Source organism: Triticum aestivum, chromosome 5D (assembly GCF_018294505.1).
Source record: "Triticum aestivum cultivar Chinese Spring chromosome 5D, IWGSC CS RefSeq v2.1, whole genome shotgun sequence".
In the NCBI taxonomy this organism is placed as follows: Eukaryota; Viridiplantae; Streptophyta; class Magnoliopsida; order Poales; family Poaceae; genus Triticum; species Triticum aestivum.
Window position 1 is genome coordinate 513,334,909 of NC_057808.1, and position 23,651 is coordinate 513,358,559.

The window sequence follows — 23,651 nt, forward strand, 5'->3', positions numbered from 1 at the left end:
TTGTGGTCAACGGTTTCAACCCCAAGGATCCCATGAATCTCACTCCAAGAGAAGCAGTTGATGATCAACTCAATGCTACCGCCCACCACATGTTGCGCACCGCGGTGACCGATGACTATAGTGACTCCATTGCTCTCCTCAAGACCGCCAAGGAAATTTGGGATTGCCTTGAGGAGGCCCTCGAAGGCGATGAAGCAATTCGAAGATCTCGGTTGGCTTTGCTCAAGCAAGAAGTCAACCTATTTGTGAGAAATGAGGGTGAGTCCGCGGAAGAGGTATAGCGAAGGTTGAAGTCTCTTGTTCTCAATTTGAGAACCTTTGGGTGCACTTGGGCAAATGATGATTTCATTAAGGACAAGTTCATTGATGCTATGGTTCTCACGAAACATACCATGGTGATGATGATACATCAACGCCCGGACTATCAAAAGTTGACCGCGGCACAAGTTGTATCCACTTTCTCAACTCATGTTCTTTTGGAGACCAAGTCCAAGAAGACCTTTGCCATAGCTCAAGCCACCAAGAACTCAAATCTTGCATTGAAGGCCAAGAAAGTAGTTGCCCAACCCTCAAGGGATGAAGAAGTTGTTGAAGAGACTTGTGAGGAAGATGTTGACACCTCATGCCCGGCAAATGACTTTGCGGAAGACTTGGCTCTCTTGGTCAAGAAATATTCTGGGACCATGGCAAACAAAGGGAAGAATCTGCAAGGAAGGTCGTTTGGACGAAGAAAATGCTACAATTGTGATAGCCCAAGACATTTTGTGCACGATTGTCCTTATGAGAGACGTGAAGACAAGTCCGAGAAGCTTGTGCTCAAGAAGAAGAAGTTCACCAAGTTTTCCAAGAGGAAAGATGACAAGGCTCTTGTTCATGAGGAGTACATGTCCGGAGATGAAGATGACGGTGATGATGATTATGTGGGCACGGGCGCCATTGCCATGCATGCCACTACCTCCTCCTCCACCACCGGCCTCTTCGACTCTCCCAACGAGGACAAGCCGTTCACTCATCATTGCCTCATGGCCAAAGAGGTAAAAACAAAGTCCAACTCTCACAAACCCTTCATCCACACTCCCACTGTTTCATGTGAGATAGTGGAGGATGAGTGTGATGATGGTGTGGATAATGATGAGGAATCCTTGATGGCTTTCATGAACACTCTTCATGGTGAAGCTCGTGCTCGTTTTAGTGATCTCCTTAAATCACTCGCCAAACGCGATGATTTTATTAAGAACGTTGAAAACCTCCTCATAGAGGAAAAAGAGAGAGTCGAACTCCTTGAGCACGAGCTATATGAAGAGAGTGTCATGAGAGCATCACTTGAGGAAGCCTTGTCTTCTCATAAAATTGACTTCGTTAAAACCGATGATGCGTTGCAACTTGCTCTTGAGAACAACGATGCCCTTAAAGTAAGGGTTGAAAAGCTTCTAGTTGATCACACGAGACTTGTTGAGGAACATGAGCTCCTTGTGACTAGTTCCAAGGTTGTCAAAGGTGACCTCATTGCCCTCACCGAGTCTTATGCTCAACTTAAAGCTACAACCATTAAGGCTCTTACTTCCGTCCCTCATATTGATTTAAATGATGAACCTTGTACGGCTAACTTTGCTCATGATTGCACCTCTCTCCAAGAGGAGAATAAGAAGTTAAAAGCCCAAATTGAGAAAGGGCTTGTGTCGTGCATTCAAGGGGAGAAAAACCTCAATGACCTCTTGAGCAACCAAAAGGAGTGTGTTGCCAAGGAGGGAATTGGGTTTGACCCCTCTTCTAAGAAGAAGAAGACCAAGAAGAAGAGCCACAAGAAGAAGATCGGTCCTACTTCTCCTCCCCAACAAAAGATAGCATTTGTTCATGAAGGACACAAGGAGAAGGAGAAGGAAAACGGGAATGTCGGGGATGGCAAGGTCACTAGGGACAAGGCCATTCCCAAAGAGTTTGCCGGCAAGAACAACCCATCTTATGTCCTCATGAGAGGAAATGATGGTCATACCTTTGCTAAATTTGTTGGCACTAACTATGATGATTATGCTTGGACTATTTGGGTTCCTAAGACCCTTGTTGCTTACTCTCTAGGACCCATTGCAAAATGGGGACCTAAAATCAAAGCTTGATTCTTGTAGGACTATACCTCCGGTGGAACCACAATGGGTGATCGATAGTGGTTGCACCAATCATATGACCGGAGAGAGGGAGATGCTTGTGGAGTTCATTCATTCGCTCAAGGCCACTTCAAACATCTCTTTTGGTGACAATAGCAAGGGCAAGGTATTGGGTTTGGGCAAGGTGGTAATCTCTAGTGATGCATCACTTAAGGATGTCATGCTTGTTCAATCCCTTCACTACAATTTACTTTCTACGATTCAATTGGCTCGTGCCGGTTATGATTCTCATTTCGGTGAATTTCATGTGACCGTCTTTAAGAGAAGCAATCTCAAAGTGGTCTTTGTTGGGCATGTTGAAGACAACCTTTACGTGGTTGATTTCTCAAATGAGAAAACTTATCTTGCAACATGTATAATGGCCAAGGCCGACGTGGGGTGGCTTTGGCATCGCCGGCTAGCACACGTTGGCATGAGAAATTTACAAGCTCTCTTAAAGGGGGAGCACATCCTTGGACTAACCAATGTGTCTTTTGCCAAAGATCGTCCTTGTAGTGCTTGCATTGCCGGAAAACTTCATGAAAAAGCTCATAAGGTGTCGACTATCATTACCACTTTGAGGCCTCTCGAGCTCATTCACTTGGATCTCTTTGGGCCTCCATCTTATGATAGTTTGGGAGGGAGGAGGTATTGCCTTGTCATTGTCGATGACTATACAAGATATACATGGGTGTTCTTCCTCAAGACTAAAGATGAAACTCAAGACACCTTCATCAACTTTGCCAAAGAAGCTCAACGTCAACATAATTGTGAGATCAAGGCAATTCGAAGTGACAACGGCACCGAGTTCAAAAATTACACTATGAACGAGTTCTTGAGCGATGAGGGGATCAAGCATCAATATGCCGCGCCATACACTCCCGAACAAAATGGTGTTGCGGAAAGGAAGAACCGGACTCTCATTGAGATGGCAAGGACCATGCTTGACGAGTACAAGTCTCCATACAAGCTTTGGGCCGAAGCCATCAACACCGCGTGCCATGCTACAAACCGGCTTTATCTTCGTAAGCTCAAGAACAAGACTCCCTACGAACTCCTAATCGGGAGAAAGCCTAACGTCAAATACTTTCGAGTATTCGGTTGTAAGTGTTTCATTCTAAATAAGAAATCCCGTTTAGCTAAGTTTGCGCCTAAAACTTATGAGGGCATATTTGTTGGATATGCATCAAACTCGCATGCTTACCGTGTTCTCAACAAATCCACCGGATGTATTGAGGAAACGGTAAATGTGGAGTTTGATGAAGATAATGGTTCCCGTGCGGAGCAAATTGTTCCTAGTGTTGTAGGTGATGAGGCTCCTTCACAAGCTATAAGGACTATGGGGATAGGCCACATTCGTCCACAAGAAACACCCCAAGTCCAAGTAGAAGAAGGAGTAAGAGCCCCTCTTGTGGATTCTCCACAAGGGAAGTCATCACCGCCACCACAAGGTCAAGATGCTATGGAAAATCATGAACCTATCCAAGAACAAGATCAAGTCCCTCATGTTCCCGAGCAAGATCAAGGGCAAGCCCAACCAAATGGCGAAGAACCAATCCGTGAGGCCCAAGGTCAAGCTCTTGATCAAGATCAAGATCAATCCCAACCTCAAGTGTCTTCCACATCATCACATCCAAGTGATCAAGAACTAGAGGTTGTGAAGAGAAGGGTGTCTCCAAGGCTAAAGCATTCTCAAGGCCAAGCTTCTTCCACAAGTTCAAAACCAAGTGAAGAAGAGCTTACCCTCAAAGTGCAAAAAGCGGCCGCCAAGTTAAAGCATCTTCAACATCTCACCGACAACATTTATGGAAGCATCAACAAAGGGGTAACTACTCGTAGACGTTTGGCAAACTTTTGTGAACATCACTCGTTTGTCTCTTGTGTTGAGCCCCTTAAGGTTGAAGATGCACTTGACGACCCGGATTGGGTAAATGCCATGCATGAAGAACTCAACAACTTCACCCGCAACAAAGTATGGACTCTTGTGAAGAGACCCAAAGAACATCATAATGTCATTGGAACAAAGTGGATCTTTAAGAACAAACAAGATGAGCATGGACAAGTCACTAGAAACAAGGCAAGGTTAGTGGCACAAGGGTTCACCCAAGTTGAAGGTTTGGACTTCGGTGAAACCTTTGCCCCCGTTGCCCGTCTTGAGTCCATTCGTATCTTGCTTGCATATGCTTCACATCATGATTTCAAATTGTATCAAATGGATGTGAAGAGTGCATTTCTTAATGGTCCTCTTAAGGAGTTGGTGTATGTCAAACAACCTCCCGGTTTCGAAGACCCCGATCACCCCTCTCACGTTTATGAACTCCATAAGGCGCTCTATGGACTTAAACAAGCACCTCGTGCTTGGTATGATCACCTTACGGCGTTCTTAAGCGAGAAGGGGTTCCAGATCGGGTTAATAGATTCCACTCTCTTCACGAAGAGGGTAAAAGGAGAATTGTTTGTGTGCCAAATATATGTTGATGATATTATTTTTGGTTCCACTAACCATGCTATTAACGTTGAGTTTGAGAATCTTATGACCAAGGAATTTGCTATGAGCATGATGGGAGAGTTGAAGTTTTTCCTCGGATTTCAAGTGAAGCAATTGAGAGGAGGAACCTTCATCAACCAAGCACTTTATATTCAAGACATGCTCAAGAGGTTCAAAATGCAAGATGTCAAGCCCATGAAGACGCCCATGCCCACAAATGGCCAACTTAATCTTGATCCCAATGGTAAAGATGTGGATCAAAAGGTATATCGCTCTATGATCGGTTCTTTGCTTTACCTTTGTGCATCTAGGCCGGATATTATGTTGAGTGTGTGTATGTGTGCAAGATTTCAATCCGCTCCCAAGGAGAGCCATTTTTCGGCAGTGAAAAGAATCCTTCGATATTTGGTTCATACCCCAAACTTGGGCCTTTGGTACCCCAAAGGAGCAACTTTCAAGTTATTAGGATATTCGGATTCGGATTGGGCCGGAGACAAGGTAGACCGCAAGTCCACTTCCGGGTCATGTCAATTCCTAGGGAGGTCATTGGTAAGTTGGTCTTCAAAGAAGCAGAATTGTGTGTCCCTTTCAACCGCCGAGGCCGAGTACATTGCTGCAGGAAGTTGTTGTGCACAATTATTATGGATGAGGCAAACTTTGATGGATTATGGTGTCAAATGTGACAAAGTGCCTCTATTTTGTGACAATGAAAGTGCAATCAAGATCGCCGACAATCCAGTGCAACATAGCCGAACCAAACATATCGAGATTCGTCATCACTTCATTCGAGATCATGTGGCCAAGGGAGACATTGATTTATTCCATGTCAACACCGAGAAGCAACTTGCCGACATTTTCACCAAGCCACTTGATGAAGCAAGATTCCGCGAGTTAAGGCATGAGCTGAATATCGTGGATATAAGTAACTTGGATTGAGGTTCTTGCATACACACACATACTCTACTAGTATCTTGTTTTAGATGTAGGCACCTAAGTAGGGGGAGCTAGCTCAACTAATGAGCTATCTTATCCTACTAGTGCATAAATTGATCAAAATCTTTCACATTAGCCATTTGAAGATGGCATTTGTGCTTCAAAGATGAGTATTGGTCTTGGGCCCAAGGTTCATATCTTCGCGGTGCCATACCAAACAAACTCAAACATGGTGGCTTCGGCCACCGCCCTCCGTTGGAGGTTGGATCGTTTTTGTCTTTTTTGTGTGGTTCTTCTTGTCCTTGTGTTCGTGTTTCCGTGTGTGTGTGTTTCTCGATTCTCTTCCAGTGCAAGTGCTACACATACTCCTTTCTAGTAGTGTTGGATTTCTTCTGCGACGTGTTCAGAAGTGAGGCGGGAATGCTCTTTGGGGTCTTGGTAAGAATTTGCATTCAGCCATAACCCAACAAGCTTCTTCCTGTCAAAATCCTCTGGATACCCCGTGCCCACGGCCCTTGTACCGTGCGCACGGGCCTCCGTGCGCACGGGGCCTTTAGCCCGTGCGCACGGGGTCTGCGGTTTCTGGCCCTGAAGAGGTGGGACGTGGGGGGTTTGGGTTCTTTCCCACCCAGTCGCCCCCTCCACGCCCCAGATCGCCTCCAGGCCGCCGCCGTCGCCTCCTTGTCGCCGGTGCTCCTCCGTGCGCCGTGGGACTTCGCTGCTCCGTGGAGATCTCCCGGGATGGGGTCCTCCTCTGGTATCCCCCTCCCTTGTTCTTCTTTTTCCTCCTTTGGATCCTTTTAGTCTAGGGTTTCCTCCTCTACTAGTCTAGGCCAGTCGTTCCCTTGTGGTAGACTAGAGGCGGATGGGCATTACTGTGGCAGTTCTCCCTGCCGCACTCACTCCCGGATCTCGATCTGGAAGTGGTTGCCGCTGGGCGAACCCCGTGTCCACGGGCCTTGTACCGTGCGCACGGGACCCCCGTGTCCACGGTGGTCAGACCCCCGTGTGCACGGGGTACACAGTGGTGCCAGTCCTCTTTCTTCTCTGTCTTCCATTCCTCGCCAGCTTCTCGAGCACTTGTACTTATTTTGTGTCTCTCGTGTTTTTTGTGTTTTGTTGCTGTTGTGTTTCAGACTCTGCTGACAAGAGGTCCGAGCTCCGTCGCCAGCGCACCAAGGCAGGTTCCAGGGAATTCTCTTTGGCTCCTCGTCAGCCGTCCGAAGGAAGTGGTCAAGGCTCTGAGATGGGCCGTGTTCGCCGTGCCGCCTCCAAGCAGCCAGTGATTGAAGCCTCCGAGGATGAGGAGTATGATTCGCAGGAAGATGCTCACTATGAGAACCCCGCAGATGCAGAGATAGAAGATGAGGATGATTCTGCTGATGATGTTGATGAGGAGGAAGGAGAGGAACATGTGCTCCCAGGAGGTCGGAATGTCAAGAATCTACCTCTCTCTAAGTGGACCAAGCCAGAGCTTTGGGCTTGCAGGCAGGATTTCCCCTATGTGCCAAACACTGATGCAGGGGTTGACCCAAGATTCAAGAATGATTTTCAACACCGGGTGTTCTCTGAGCTGATCATGACCAAGAAAAACAAGTTTGCCCCCCACAAGCAAATCAATGTGGAGGCTCTTCGGGACAATGATCATACCTATCCCGGTGTGTATAGTGCTCTTGGGAGGCTTGGCTTGATCCCGTTCGTCGCCTTCCACCATCCGTTCAGTGAAGATCTTGTGATGCAGTTCTTTGCCACCGTATACTTCCACAGTGATGAGGCTCGCACTATGACTTGGATGTCTGGCACATATGAGTGTGAGGCCTCCATGGCCAAGTTCTCTGACATCATTCCGTATCGGTTCTTTGCTGAGGAGCATCCTGAGTATGGCCGTGTTCGTGAGACAGGTAGAGACAAGGATGAGATTGCTTTTGCTTACAAGCCAGACAAGGCCTTCACCACCGGTTCTATCAAACATTTGAAGCCAACCTATGATACTATGCGTCACATTCTTAGGTACACGCTTAATCCTAAGACCGGGGACTCTCACAATCTGAGGAGCTCCATGTTGGACATCTTTGTCTACCTTCATAACAAGAAGAAAGTGGATGTTCTGGACTTCATGTTCTTTGAGATCAGGCAGTGTGTTCAGGAGAACAAGTCATGCATCTATGCTCCGTTCATCCAAGCTTTGATTGAGTCTGTCTGTCCCGCCAGGTACATTGCCAAGTACCGCACCTCCTTTCCGAAGCGTGATTCCAACTGGCTTCCGGCTGCTCCTCCACCATATGTGCCTCCCAAGAAGGGGCGCAACCCCAGGCCTGAGGATCGTGCTACCTACACTGAGGGATGTTCATCCTATGTGCGGATTCCGCGTAGCAAAGGGAAGCAGGTTGCTACTGATGCCAGTTTCACCAGAGAGGAGAAGAAGTCTCTTCTGAAGACCGTGAGCAACATGTTCAAAATGTGTCAGTCCATTCAGCGCCGTCAGGTCAAGGAGATCAACAAGGGCAAGCTGGTGAGGCGTCAGAAGAAGGCTGAGCGTGCTGCAGCTGGTGAGGAGGTTGGTCCAGGGTCCGAGGACATCGACAGTGTGGCCACAGCTCGTTCTTTTCCCTTGGGGGGATGGCACTTTGATGATGATGATGATGCTTCGAGCGCACCTCCTCTTGTCTAGAGTCTCGTTAGCATCGCCTTTTCCCTTTTTGTTGTCTTGATGACAAAGGGGGAGAAGTGTTCTATTAGGGGCGTTTGCAGTTGGTTTCAGTTGGGTGAGATCTCAAGGCCTCGTTTCTCGTTTGTTTTGGTTGTGTTTATTTGGCTTGAGATACTCTTATTTACTTGCTTTCGTGGTGTGGTCGTGAGCTACCTAGTCTATGTGCGAGACTATCTACTTTATGGAATTTATCTATGCTTATGTTGATATATCTTGTGGAGTATGATCAAGCTTCTATATGTTAGTCTCACGTTTTCTGCTCACCACACTTGCATGTGATCTAGGCACCGTGTTGGGTTTTATTATGTTGATCACATGCCTTGACAATGTGGATCTAGGGGGAGCCTCATATGTGTGTGCTTGATGCATAATCAAGCATTTTTTCCTTGCACATATATAGGGGGAGCTCCTTTGATCAACTATTGTCGCATGGCTGTTTACTTAAGTTGTATCCTATATGCCATGTCCTAACCATGTTGTCATCAATGCACCAAAAAGGGGGAGATTGAAAGTGCAAGTATCACTTAGATTATATTTTGGTGTGATGACAATGTGGTTAGTGGAACTAATGTTGGTTGCTAAAGTTTATCTCAGGACGTTGGTTCCAAGGTGTCCATTGATGGAGGTGTGCGACCCCCCAGTCCAAAAAGATCAAAGGCGTGGTTACCGGCGACTCGAAGGTTTTTCGTTTTGGTTCGATTTGAGTCGTAGGTAAAACCGCACTATCAAGAGGGGTCTTCGTGGAATTAGTGTCGTGTGGGAATGCCTCCAAGACAGATACACCAGCCCTCCTACACCTCCTCAGATATTCCACTTGTTGTGTGCTTTGCCGTGGTGTCCTGTGATGTTTCATCAGAAATCTTCTGGACACCCCGTGTGCACGGGGTCTCTGACCCCCGTGCGCACGGGGTAGTCAGAATATTTCTGGACACCCCGTGCGCACGGGGCTGACTTGGCCCGTGCGCACGGGGTACCTCGAAACTCACTGGACACCCCGTGCGCACGGGGCTGACTTGGCCCGTGCGCACGGGGTACCTCGCATCTCACTGGACACCCCGTGCGCACGGGGCTGACTTGGCCCGTGCGCACGGGGTCCAACGGGCAGAAATCCCCTCCCGGCCAAGAACACTATAAAAGCCCCCTTCTTCCTCCTCCATCCCTAACCCTAATGTCTTGTTGAGCTCCTCCATTGCTACACCCCATTTTGCTCACTACTCTCAATCCCTCCACCCAATCTTGTTGAAACTTTGGGGATTGGGAGAGCAAGACCCGATCTACACTTTGACCAAACCAAATCGCATTCCCCGCAACATTCATCCACCATGACTTGTTACTCTTGGAGCTTGGGCTCCTAGGCGGTTAGAGGTTCCTCCGGAAGCTTCCTTGCTTGTGGTGTGCTCCGGAGAAGTTTGTAAAGGTGTGGTGGTCGCCTTCAAGACCAACCCCGAGTGATTCGAGGCTCATCCGTTGGGGGTGACTCGAAGGAGATTACGGTGAGCATTCGGTGGCGTTCCGCAAGCTTTGGCTCCGGCACCGCTCCAAACGGAGAGTAGCTCTTCCCCAAGGAAGAGTGAACTTCGGAATAGAATCCGCGTCCTCGTCTCACTTGTGGTTAATCCTTTCCCGCACTTTACTTAGCCTTGTATGCTTGTTGGCTTGCTAATTAGTTTGTTGCCCAGCATACTTAGCTTAGAGCTTGCTTTTCATATAGGTTGTGTTCACCTAGTTGCATATCTAGTGAACCCTTTTTATCCGCTAAGCCTTAAAATTGACAAGAAAGAGTAAAATTTGTAGTCTCCTATTCACCCCCCCTCTAGTCGACCGTATCGATCCTTTCAGCAGTCCTCCATCCAACTATCATTGAGAAGCGCATGTTGCACCGTTCTAGTGTTGATCACCCTCTTGTGGACCGTTGCAAGTAGGAGCGGTGCTATGTCCGCCACAGCAAATCCGTGAATCCACCGATCTCTCCAAAACAGCACCTTGTCACCCATGCCAACTGTGATGTGAACCAAAATATCAAACACCTCTCTCGCTAGCGTGTCCTTGATCATCGGCAAACCTTGCCATGGCCTGTTAGGCTCCGTACGCTTAAGCCATTCCCATCTAACCCTGAGCGCTAGAGATTGATATTTCAAGTTTTTCACCCCAAGCCCTCCGTAAACCTTGGGCCGGCAGATCTTATCCCACGCGACAAGGCATTGCCCTCCGTTCACCTTATCCTTGCCCGCCAAAAAGAACGACCGCATCCACTTATTTATCTCCTCAAGCACCCAGGCCGGGGCCTCCGCGATAATCAGGTGATGTACAGGCCTGGCAGAGACAATAGATTGCACCAGGATGAGTCGACCAGGTCGTTGAATCAGCCCCCTTTGCCATGCTGGAACAAAGTACCTCACTTTGTCCAGCATGGGCTGCCAATCCGCTCGTGTCAAGCTCTTAACCGCCAGCTGTAGGCCAAGGTACCTACACGGAAACTCTGCCAGGTCACACTGCAACAGCGCAGCCACCCTCTGTCTGTCCTCCATATCGCCCCTAATCACAATGGCCGAAGATTTCCGATAGTTCACCCTAAGCCCCGATGCTTCACCAAATGCTTCCAAGGCCTCCTTCACAAATCTCAAATCCAAGGCAGTAGGTTTAATGAACAAGGCCACGTCATCAGCGTAGATGGAGATTCTTTGCATGGCCGTGAAACCAGGGAAGGAGCTAAGCACGCCAACCTCCATGGCTCACTGAATGAGTTTGTCAGAGCATCCATTGCGATGATGAAGAGTAGCGGTGAGATAGGGTCTCCCTGACGCAACCCACTCACCTTGGTGGTTGCGGATTGCAGTAAGATTGCCACCCAAGTCTTCCAACGCGAACCAAATCCTTTCGGAGTCATGACCTCGAAGAGGAATGGCCATGACAGGGAGTCAAAAGCCCGTGAGATATCAAGTTTCAGGAACACACCGGCCCTCCTCCTTGCATGGATCTTCCTGGCTACTTGTCTTACGAGGAGGAAATTATTTTGAAGGTGCCTGCCCTTGATGAAAGCTGATTGATTGGCTTCGACGATCATATGCATCTGCTTTCGGATCCGGTTAGCAAGAACTTTGGAAAACAACTTGGGCATGCTATGAGTCAAGCTGTGAGGCCGAAAGTCCCAAATCTCCTCCGCATCCGGCTTCTTGGGGATGAGAATAATATGTGCTTTATTCAATTTCCCAAATCCTCTACCATCTCCAACATAAAGCTTCAGCATTACAGCCATTACATCATTCTTGATGATTGACCAGGCTCTTTGGTAGAAGGCCGCAACGTACCCGTCCGGTCCTGGGGCGCGGTCAGGGGGGAGCTCTTTAATGACTGCCCAAACTTCCTCCTCGGTGATAATTTCCTCCAACTCCCTAAGATCATGGCTCTGCACCCCCAGGAACTGCAGGTCCAAGGTATGCTCTCTAGCCTGCTCCTGCCCGATAAGCCTCTCGTAAGCCTGGAAGAAAGCCTCCTCATTTTGCTCCTGATCCGAAATAATGGCCTCCTCTCTTTTGATATGTGTAATGAAGTTCTTCGGTCGTCGCCCATTAGCAAAAGCCTGGAAAAGTTTGGTGTTGGCATCTCCCTCCCTTAGCCACTTCATTCTAGATCTTTGACGATCAATAGTTTGCTCCAACGCAGCCAGACCTAGGAGGTTTTTTAAGCTACGACGCAGCCACATCTCCCTTCTTTCCAGCACCCTCCCCTCTTGGGCAATGTTAAGCCTATGTATCACCCAACTTGCCACCCTCATCAGCATCTTTACGTTGCCCACCTTTTTTTGCCCCCAAGCCTGCAAGTAGCTCGCGGTGTTCCTTAGCAGGGCATCTAGTCTCTTGTACGGGTCAACAATCTCATCGTTGCACTTCCAAGCTTCTTTTACCGCATCCTCAAACCCTTCAATCTTGGTCCAAAACATCTCGAACCGAAAACACCGCTTGGTGCAAAAGCTGGCACTAGTAGTGAGCAGCAATGGCGCATGATCCGATACACCTGTAGATAGCGCCTGAAGGATGTACTCAGTGTTATCAAGCTCCCAATCCATGGTCGTGAAGACCCTGTCGATTTTAGTCAAAGTGGGTGAATCCCTCTCGTTGGACCACGTGTATCTCCTGTCCTGCTGTGACGCCCCCGATTCAATCGTACACTAATCATACACGCAAACGTGTACGATCAAGATCAGGGACTCACGGGAAGATATCACAACACAACTCTAAAATAAAATAAGTCATACAAGCATCATAATACAAGCCAGGGGCCTCGAGGGCTCGAATACAAGTGCTCGATCATAGACGAGTCAGCGGAAGCAACAATATCTGAGTACAGACATAAGTTAAATAAGTTTGCCTTAAGAAGGCTAACACAAACTGGGATACAGATCGAAAGAGGCACAGGCCTCCTGCCTGGGATCGTCCTAAACTACCCCTGGTCGTCGTCAGTGGCCTGCACGTAGTAGTAGGCACCTCCAGAGTAGTAGGAGTCATCGTCGACGGTGGCGTCTGGCTCCTGGGCTCCGGCATCTGGTTGCGACAACCAGGTAGAAGAGAAAGGGGGAAAAGAGGGAGAAAAACAACCGTGAGTACTCATCCAAAGTACTCGCAAGCAAGGAGCTACACTACATATGCATGGGTATATGTATAAAAGGGCCATATCGGTGGACTGAACTGCAGAATGCCGAAATAAGAGGGGGATAGCTAATCCTGTCAAAGACTACGCTTCTGGCAGCCTCCGTCTTGCAGCATGTAGAAGAGAGTAGATTGAAGTCCTCCGAGTAGCATCGCATAGTATAATCCTACCCGGCGATCCTCTCCTCGTCGCCCTGTTAGAGAGCGACCACCGAGTTATATCTGGCACTTGGAAGGGTGTGTTTTATTAAGTATCCAGTTCTAGTTGTCATAAGGTCAAGGTACAACTCCGGGTCGTCCTTTTACCGAGGGACACGACTATTCGAATAAATAAACTTCCCTGCAGGGGTGCACCACATAACCCAACACGCTCGATCCCATTTGGCCGGACACACTTTCCTGGGTCATGCCCGGCCTCGGAAGATCAACACGTCGCAGCCCCACCTAGGCTCAATAGAGAGGTCAGCACGCCGGTCTAAATCCTATGGCGCAGGGGTCTGGGCCCATCGCCCATTGCACACCTGCACGTTGCGAGGGCGGCCGGAAGCAGACCTAGCCTAGCAGGCGTTCCAGTCCAATCCGGCGCGCGCCGCTCCGTCGCTGATGTCAAAAAGAGCTTCGGCTGATACCACGACGCCGAGTGCCCATAACTGTTCCCGCGTAGTTGGTTAGTGCGTATAGACCAAATGGCCAGACTCAGATCAAATACCAAGATCTCGTTAAGCGTGTTAAGTATCCGCGAACGCCGACCAGGGCCAGGCCCACCTCTCTCCTAGGTGGTCTCAACCTGCCCTGTCGCTCCGCCACAAAGTAACAGTCGAGGGCCGTCAGGAACCCAGGCCCACCTCTACCGGGATGGAGCCACCTGTCCTTTCAGCCCCCTCATCAGAATCACTTGCGGGTACTCAACGAGCTGACCCGACTTTAGTCACCACATGTGTCATGTATATAAAGTATATAGTATATACCCGTGATCACCTCCCAAAGTGATCACGGCCCAGTAGCATAGCATGGCAGACGGACAAGAATGTAGGGCCACTGATGGAACACTAGCATCCTATACTAAGCATGTAGGATTGCAGGTAAAGGTAACAACAGTAGTAGCAAGGACAGGCTATGCATCAGGATAGGATTAACGGAAAGCAGTAACATGCTACACTACTCTAATGCAAGCAGTATAGAGAAGAATAGGCAATATCTGATGATCAAGGGGGGGCTTGCCTGATTGCTCTGGCAAGAAGGAGGGGTCGTCAACTCCGTAGTCGTACTGGGTAGCAGCGGCGTCGGTCTCGGTGTCTAGCGAGAGAAGAGGGGGAAGAAACAATAAATATAATGCAAACAAATGCATGACGATGCATGACATGACAAAGCGCGGTGCTAGGTGTGCCCTAACGCGGTGGGAGGTTGTACCAGTGAAGGGGGGAACATCCGGGAAAGTATTCCCGGTGTTTCGCGTTTTCGGACAGATGAAACGAAGGGGGAAAGTTGCGAGTTCGATAGGTTAGGGATGTGTGGCGGACGAACGGGCTGCGTATCCGGATTCGTCTCGTCGTTCTGAGCAACTTTCATGTACAATTATTTTCATCTGACTTACGGTTTATTTTCTATTAATTTTCAAAGTTTTAATCATTTCCTATAATTACTGTAATTATTTAATCCGAAAATAAACAGTGCAATTACTTTTTGTACACAGCAGCAACTAGCCACTGTGTATGACAAGTGGGGCCAGGGGGTCAAGTCAACAGCCCAGTCAACACTTGACCAGTCAATTGTTGACTGGTCAACAGAGTCAAACGGGGCCCACATGTCATATGTACTAATAAAAGTAACTAAACTAATATAGAAGGGGCCACATGTCATCTACTACTAGATTAACTTAGCACTAAACTAGTAGTACTTCTAACTAAGCCTAGACTAATTAAATAAGGGCCGGCCGTGGCACAGCCGTGCACACACAGGAACACACACTCACGGCCATGCCAACCAGCAACAGCAGCGGCATGAGCAGTACATATAGCAGCAACAGCAGTAGGCATTCAGCAACAGCAAGCAGCAGCGTTACAAGGAGCAGGGAGCAGACGCAGTTGCGGCCAAGTAGCGGCAGCAGCAGAATGCATCAAGAGCAGCGAGCGGGAGCAGTAGAAGGAGCAGCAATAGAGCAGCACGAGCAGCAGTCAGCACGGGCGCGCGTGAGCGGCAACGGGCGGACGGGCAGGGGTGTGCCGGGCGCGGCTGGGCACATGAGGGCAGGCGTGGGGCGCGCGGGACTGGACACGGACAGTCATACGCGTGCGGGTGAGCGCGGAGCTCAGGCCATGGCGGCCTCAACGGGAGCAAGCGGCCACGACGGTGGAACGGCGACCTACGGCGACCAAATCGAGGGGCAAATAGGGGGAATGGGGAGAGGAGCTCACGGGGGGAGCGCAGGACGCGGCCGGCGTGGCGGAGGAGCTCCGGTGAGGTAGATCGGGCGCGGGGCAGTGGCGGTCATAGGCGAGGAAGACGCGTCGATCCCGGCGATGTAACACTAGTCGAAGGAGACGTCCATGGCGCAGCTCCGGACATCTTTTCAGGCGCCGGGGAAGTCGGTGGCCATGACGACGACGACGACGACCATGGCCACGGCAGCTCGGTTGCGGGCTGTGGGGAAGGGGAGGAACCAAGGGGGAGAGGGGCAAGTGGGTTAGGGTTTGTCCGGGGGGTTGGGGATGCTCTTAACCCGCGAGGAGGGTCGCCGGATGACGGACGCGTGCGCTAGCCGCGCCATGGACGGCGCACAGGCGTCCAACGTGCTCCTGTGAGCAGTAGGAAGGAGATACAGAGGGGGGTTGTTGGGCTGGGCCAAGGTCTGTGCATTGCTAGGCCTTAAGTGCATAGTGCCATTTTTCTATTTTACATTCCTGTAACAAAAACTGTTACTGTTTCCTATTTAGTTTAGATAGCAATTGATTTTTGTTTAATATGAAATGTGTCACACAAATACAGGGAAACACCCTGGGGCTGCACAAAAGGTTTCAAACCGTTTGAGATTGTTTAACTATTTTTAGAAATTGAAAAGCTCAAATAATTGGTTGTTGGTCCACTGAATAAATTTTTAGGGACACTGTGTGAATCCAAACGAGGTTGGCTCCAACATGACAATGATCGGGTGAATTTAAAGAATATTGTGAACATTTTATATTTGACATCTGAAAACTTTTATTTTCGATTTTGTTTTAGATTTGAATTTGAACCGGTTTCGAACCAACGTGAGTTTAAGAACAGTAATTGTAGTGACATGGCATCATTAGCAGAGGGTTACTGTAGCTTGATTATCCGGGCGTCACACCTGCATGTACATCTCTTTTAGCTCATGATCATCCACAAAGTCTCGAAAACGACCCATCATCCTTCTGTGCACGTTGGAGTTGTTTTTGTCCGTGGCCCTATTGATCATGTTGAAATCACCAAGTAACATCCAAGGTCCCGGACACCCCACACGCCAATCCTTGATCTCATGTAAGAACTGAGTTTTCCTCTCATCTCCTTGTGGCCCATACACCACAGTGATCCACCAAGGGTCCCCCAGCTTGGCATGCACCCTGCCTGTGAGAAAGCTAGTATTGAGCATGATGTTATCCACCTGTAGCACCGAGCTATCCCACGCCAAGAGAATACCACCACAAGTATCCACCGCCGGCACATACGCGAAACCATAAAACGATGGCCCCAAGCATTGCATTACAACATATTGGTCCCTTACATCCATTTTTGTTTCCTGAAAGCAAACTAGGTTCACCTTAACCGTTTCCACAAACTCCCGAACGGCCTTCCTTTTGGCTGGATTGTTGAGGCCCCTCACATTCCAGCACAACACCTGCAGGTGTATATCCATCAAAGGAACATACACCAACCACCCGTGCTGGCACGCTAATGCGAGCACAACACCACTGTGTTCCGCTCCTCCACGTCAGTATGTGCCAGCACAGCCTTGCCAAACAACCCCGCGATGATCCGTATGTGCTGCTCACGCAAAGGCGAGTCAAACAGAGCCTGCAGCTCGTGCACCATCCCATCATCCGCCACTATATCTTCCGGCACCAACCCAAGTGCGTGTAACAGGACATTCTCTGCCGGGCTGTCCTTGGTGCGACTCGCAGTGGACTTCTTCGTTGCCCGTGTTGTACGCTTGGGGGTGAATGGCGTCGCGTCCGGCCAGAGCTTGGCTGCTTGCACTTCCTTAAGCAATGGAGGCGCCAACTTCTTGATGATGTTGGAGCAGAACCCTTTCAGCTTGTTGTATGCCACGGCCTCCTGCGCGGACATGCCCGCTATTTCCTCTGTGCAATTATGCAGGACCAAAGCTTGAAGCTCCGGGTTTTCTGGCGCCAAAGGTGAGTTTACGTGCTCGCCGCCCGTGCATGGGGACGTCCCATCATGCGTGGCCAAGCATGCAGCGCTCATTGGTGGCCGCGCTGGCGCAGATTCCCCGAACTCCTGTTGCACGGTCCCACTTGCGTTGGCCACCTCCCCAGCGTTGTCCTTTTCCTCCTCCGATCCTGCCCCTTGCTTGTCCTGATCCCTCAGCATCGATGCCTGGGCCATCCCCGCTGCGAGAGGATAGGCTGGCGCGTCCACCAAGACAGGTGTTGTCCTGCCCGTGGGAGCCACCACCAACCCAACCGAATCCGCGCGCCCGCCCAATGGCACCGGCTCCTTTGGATCAGCAACCTCGGCCCCACCGATCTCACTGGTGGGGGTCTCACATCTAGCCACCGACCGCACAGTCCTCAAAGCTACTTCCATTGCGTTATCCACTGATCCATCCACTGCCTGGCCCGCCTCTTTTTCCGTGTTTGTCCCCTCCGGCCCCATTTGTCGATCCGCCTCCACCTGTACAACGGTCATAGCCTGGCTGGCGGGCGCAATGATTGCTGCACTCTGTGTTCCGTCCGCGCCACTCCGTTCCGCTCGCCCCACCCCATCATTCAAACTCTGTTCCTGCACGAGCGGCTCCGTTGGCAGCGTCAGTGGTGGTCCAGTCAAACGGTCAAAAGCAGATGTTCTAATGGAGATCCGGTCATGCATTGTCCCAAACCTGCAAGGTGGGCCCTCAGGCGTCAGCTGCATGTGGGGTAACTTCCACTCCTGCCCTTCTCCGGTCATCACCACGGCGGCCGACACCGCACCTGCTCCGCCGCCATGGACAAGACCACTGCCGGCTCCGCCTCTTCCCCTCTCATCCCGCACTCCGAAGCGCCAGTCTCTGCGAACTGTGGTGGCTCCTCTGCCTCCACCCATGCCCGAGGCACTCGGATCATCAGGCAGCCCACTCAGGTCACTTCCGGAAGACGATCTCAAGAACAGAGGCTCATCGGCTGCAGTGTAGTCAGATATCTCGTCGACGTCAATCAACACTTTATATTGCAAGAGCGTCGGCTCCATCAACGGCGACCTCAAACCTGGCTCCGGCACGACCAGCCACCGCAGCGACGGGATCTCCTCTGGCTGCGCCGACCACGCAGTCAGCCTGAACGCCGAGAGGTCCGACCGGGAGCTCGTCTCTGGTCCAATCATGTCCACTAGGCACGACGACCCCAGCAATGTCTCTGCCACCTCCCGCTCCCAGGCATGGGGCGGGATCCCCTCCATCACAATCTTGACCTTGAACTGCATGGCCGCATGAACAGCCTGGGCCTGCCGGATCCACTGCCTGAAGTACAACCGAACTCCCCTATGCTCCATCACAGGCATGGCGCTCACCCTGTTCATGTCCTCCGCCCGCGCGAAGACGACGAGGAAATCCTCCGGCCGGTGGCGATGGATCGACATCCTCTCTGGCGGAACCCCCACCTTGTCCTGAATCGCCTCAATCATGAACTTCGGCGACATCGCCCTCCGAGCTCCACCCGCGTACACCACCATGGCTAGCTGTAAGTGCCTCTCCAGGTCATCCATAGGCGGAGTACGACGAACGACGCACAACTCCGACGGCCCCATGGCCGAGTCCATCTGCATCTGTAGCCTAGGGGCCGTGGGAGGGAGATGCTGCGCGCCAAGCCGCGGCCACGCCTGCGCCGGGGCCGTCGGGGGGAGCGGCGGCGGCGGAAGCGAGTTGCTTGGGGGAGATGCCACCCGGGAAGTGCGCCTCGCCACCATGGCCACCGCTTGACGACGAAGCTCCGCTTCTGAAGAAGGACTGCGAGGCCGCTTGCAGCCCCTGGTGCCATGCCCCTCCTCGCCACATCTGATGCAAACGATGGGGTTGGTGCAGTAGGGCCGGAAGTGGCCCTCACGAAGGCATCGGAAACAGAGCCCTTCCATGTCCGGGGACATCTCACGGCGCGGGGAAGACGAAGGAGGACGGGGGCGCTGCTGCAGGGCCTGCAGATCTCGGTCATGGCGCTGCCTCCACAAGGTCTTCTTGGACGGCGGGGCCGGAGCCCAGGGCGCCACCTGCCGGTGACCGCTCGTCCTCGCGCCCACAGCCACAGGACCGGCGCCCAAGCCCACGACGCGCCGCGTCCCCGACGAGACCTCATGTCCGCCCCCGGCACCCGACGACTCCGAGCACGAGGAGATGCCGAGCCCAGACACCACCGGCCGCTCCCCCGCACGACGAGATGGCGCAGCCACAGAGTTGGGACTCGAGGCCATGGGGAAGGGGAAGGTGAGGGGGAGGGAAGGGGTGGCCGACATCACCGGAGTGGCCGACGGCGGATGGGAGGTGGACATTGGCGTCGGAGTGACGCACGGCGAAAGCGCTCGCTCTCGCTCTCTCTCGCTCTCTGCCGCTGGGCAATTCGATCGTCTCCCAATTCGGATCGACACAAACTCAGATGTCAATATTAAGATAGTAAATAAATCCAAACTTTTGTTCCGTGAGCAGCAGTTTATGCATCCGCCCACACATCGTGTGTGGCGTGAGTACGAGGCAGCCCACACGGACTGTGTGTGGGCGCACATTAGAATTGCCCACACGTGTGGGCGTAGCTACTTCGTGCCACACGCCCAACAAGTACTACTCATCTCCACCTCGCGCGTGTGGCACGAAGCAAGAATGCCCACACGTCCTGGCGCAGCTACGTTAGGTACCTGCGGGACGACGATTTAGTTGCCATCCGGGATGACAGATGTAGTTATCCGGGATGGCAAGTGTAGTTGTAAAAGCATGGCAACTCTATCTGTTTTGGTTAACTATAGTTGCCATGTCTAATTTATGGTAGTTGCCGCGTGTAATCAAACCGTAGTTGCCGTATGTGATTAACTACTTGCCACATATGGTCAAACAGTAGTTGCCATGTATGTTTACCTAGTTGTCACGTGTGGTCCAACCATAGTTGCCATGTATGGTTAATCACAGTTGCCATGTGTGTTTATCTGGTTGCCACGTACGCGCAACTGCAGTTGCCGTCTAGCAATGAATTATAGTTGTCATGTGTGTTTACCTAGTTGCCACGTTCGCGTAACTGCAGTTGCCATCCACAACGTAGGAGTCGTCGTGTGGGCGAAAAGCAGTTCGCCCACACGCGCATGGACTAGGTGGTGGCTGTGTGGGCAGAAACTAGTTCGCCTACACACGCAGCTGGCAAACAGCATGGTGCGGGGCGTGTGGGCAAACTCTCCAACGCCCACACACACCAGCCCCGTCCTACGTGGCACACAAAATCCACGTTTTCGTGTCAAGATTAACGACGATCCAGGCGTGTGGGCGAGTTGGAGAAGTGCCATATGTGTGGGCGTTAGTGTTTCGGCAGTTTATTAGGAGAGATTGAGTTTGTGTCGGATTCCAGTCCAGTTTTGCGACGTACTCAGGCAGGCTCAGGTTAGTATAAGAAGTGGCACCGTGGCAGCCAGGTCCCCAAAACAGCAGAAGCGCCATCAGAATCAGATCGAGACATTCACGCGGGTTCGCCTGCCCTTTTCTAGTAGAAACCGATCGATTCAGACCCTAGTCGCCAAGTCGCCATGCCTTCGTCGTCGTCCTACGAGAAGGCGAAAGAGGTCATGGCCATGGCCACGTCCGTCGCCGCGTCCATGATGCTGGTGCGCAGCCTCGCCAACGACCTGATCCCGCCCGAGGCGCGCAGCCTGCTCTCCTACTGCCTCAGCGGCCTGCAGTCCCGCATGGCGTGGCGCCACACCATCGTCGTCGAGAAGACCGACGGGTATTACACCAACAACGTCTTCTACTCCGTCAAGACCTACCTCGCGTCGCGCATGGAGAACGACAACGCCACCCGCGACGTGCAGCGCCTGCACCTCAGCAGCGGCGGCTTGGACGACGACGACAACCCCGAGAAGCTCGTCCTCGGCATGGAGGAGGGCGAGGAGATGATCGAGGTCTACCAAGGCGCCGAGTTCAGATGGAGCCTCCACTCCCACGACCTCCCCGGCGACTCCTCCACCACCCTCGGCCGCGGCGGCGGCAGGCAGTACTACGAGCTCACCTTCCACAAGAAGCACAAGGACAAGGCCATCAAAGCCTACGTCCCCCACATCCTCGCCACCGCCAAGGAGATAAGGGACAAGGACAGGCCTCTCACCATTTACATGAACGACGGCTCCGACTGGTCTCCCATGGACCTCAACCACCCCTCCACCTTCGACACGGTCGCCATGGACCGCACGCTCAAGCACTCCGTCATCGACGACCTCGACAAGTTCATCAAAAGAAAGGCATACTTCAAGAAGATCGGCAAGGCCTGGAAGAGGGGCTACCTGCTACACGGCCCGCCCGGCACCGGCAAGTCCAGCCTCATCGCCGCCATGGCCAACCACCTCAGGTTCGACATATACGACCTCGAGCTCACCGGCGTCCACAGCAACTCCGACCTCAGGAAGCTTCTCATCGGGATGACCAACCAGTCCGTCCTCGTCATCGAGGACATCGACTGCACCATTGACCTCAAACAACGAGATGATACTAGTAACACTTCTAGCACCAAGGACGAGAACAACAAGCAGGTAACCTTGTCCGGGCTTCTCAACATCATCGACGGCCTATGGTCCACCAGCGGGGAGGAGAGGATCATCGTCTTCACGACCAACTACAAGGACCGTCTCGACCCTGCGCTTCTACGGCCCGGCAGGATGGACATGCACGTCCACATGGGATACTGCACCACCGAGGCCTTCAGGATTCTCGTCAACAACTACCACTCCATCGACTACCATGCCACGTATCCACAGATCGAGGAGCTGATGGCGGAGGTGGAAGTGACGCCTGCGGAGGTCGCCGAGACCTTGATGAGGAGCGAAGAGCCTGATGTCGTGCTCCATGCTCTTATCGACCTCCTAAAGTCAAAAAAAGAATTGTTGGCAGAATCTGCCACTGCCTACAAGGAGGAGGATTCTGGTGATGATGCTAAGGAGGAGGAGGAGGATTGCTATGATGCTAAGGATAATGGCGACGATGATGATTATGATAACGACGAGACATAATAAGATGAAAGCTAGCAGTAGGATCGAGTGGTCTATCAATGATTAAAAATTGTGTGCCTACGAGAGAGTGATTTTTTTACCGCGCGCGCGTACATGTTTATAGCATGCATGATCCACTCTCCATGCATGCTAGCAAAAAGAAGTTTTCTACTAGGCATGCCAAAGTTTGTTTTGTTTTAGAGTGTTGTTACAAAAAGTTTCGTCCAGCTCTTTTGGTGTTAAAAGAACGTATGTATTGCGGTATTTTCAATAAAAGAAGACTGTATATATCATCGGTTATTTTATCCAGGTTTATCAGTTCTTTTCTTACTCCGAGATTCGAGATTCGAGCACGGTTTTTATTTTGTGCTGGTTTTCGTTTTGATTTTTTCTCCGCAAAAACTGGTTCATATGTTTAGCTTGATATTTTGTCAAACAAGTTGAGGGCAGCGTCGAAATTCCTGTGGCCGCCCCTCCCACTACTCCCATCCTCCCTCGTGCCCACCCCCTCCTCCCACCTTCTTTGTCTCCTCAGGGACAACCCCTTTGGGCGTGTTTGGTTGCAGTAGTGAACAGTACCTGCGTTGCATACACATCTCAACCCAGCCTGGCTCTAGAAAAACAGCTTCATATGCGACATATGCAAGTTGGTTGCCTGCATATGGACTTCCTGCATTAGGGGATCGACTTTGGCACGTTGTCTGGTTGCCTGCATTGTCTCGGCGCATACAACTACACGCTGTTTGGTTGCCCGCATGGGGTATGATTAAGAGCTACCACTTGCACTTAGCACACAGGGTTAAGAGCTAGCAGAGGAAGGGGGAGAAGAAATACAGTGTGCGCCGGACCATAGCGGCTGCGGTGGATAGTGGCCATGGTGCCGTGTCCGACATGACGAGCATGGAGTCGTGGGCGAGCGACCCCGCCGACGGCACAGCGAGTGTCACCGTGGCGAACTAGTTGCGGTGCTCGCGCAAAGACAATGGACAGGGGAGGAGAATGCAGTGCTCGCGCCATGGTATCGTCCGTGCAGTAGGACGAGAGAGGAGGCCGAGATGATCGACGCCGGAAACGACTCCAATGTAGTGGGACGAGAGAGAGGAGGCCAAGACGATCGACCCCGTCGGCGGCGCGGCGAACTGCAGTGTGCGCGCCATTGCAGCGTCAGTACAGTAGGAGGACGACAGAGAGTAGGCCGAGATGTGCGACGCCGAAAACGACTCTAATGTAGTAGGACGCGGGCAAGGAGATAAGGGGAAGGGCGTCCGTGTCAAGAGGGACGAATAGGAGGGCTTTGAGCAGAGGGCAGAGGAGCTCGACATGGCAGCGTG

At 51.5% G+C, this 23,651-nt stretch overlaps 1 protein-coding gene across 1 annotated transcript; it reads left to right on the forward strand.

The window, feature by feature from the left end:
• Positions 1 to 20,774: 20,774 nt before the first annotated feature.
• Positions 20,775 to 22,542, forward strand: LOC123125858 (AAA-ATPase At3g50940). The gene has a single exon (XM_044546305.1). It carries the CDS (start codon positions 20,866 to 20,868, stop codon positions 22,339 to 22,341), a length of 1,476 nt encoding a protein of 491 aa, XP_044402240.1. The 5' UTR covers positions 20,775 to 20,865; the 3' UTR covers positions 22,342 to 22,542.
• Positions 22,543 to 23,651: the final 1,109 nt, after the last annotated feature.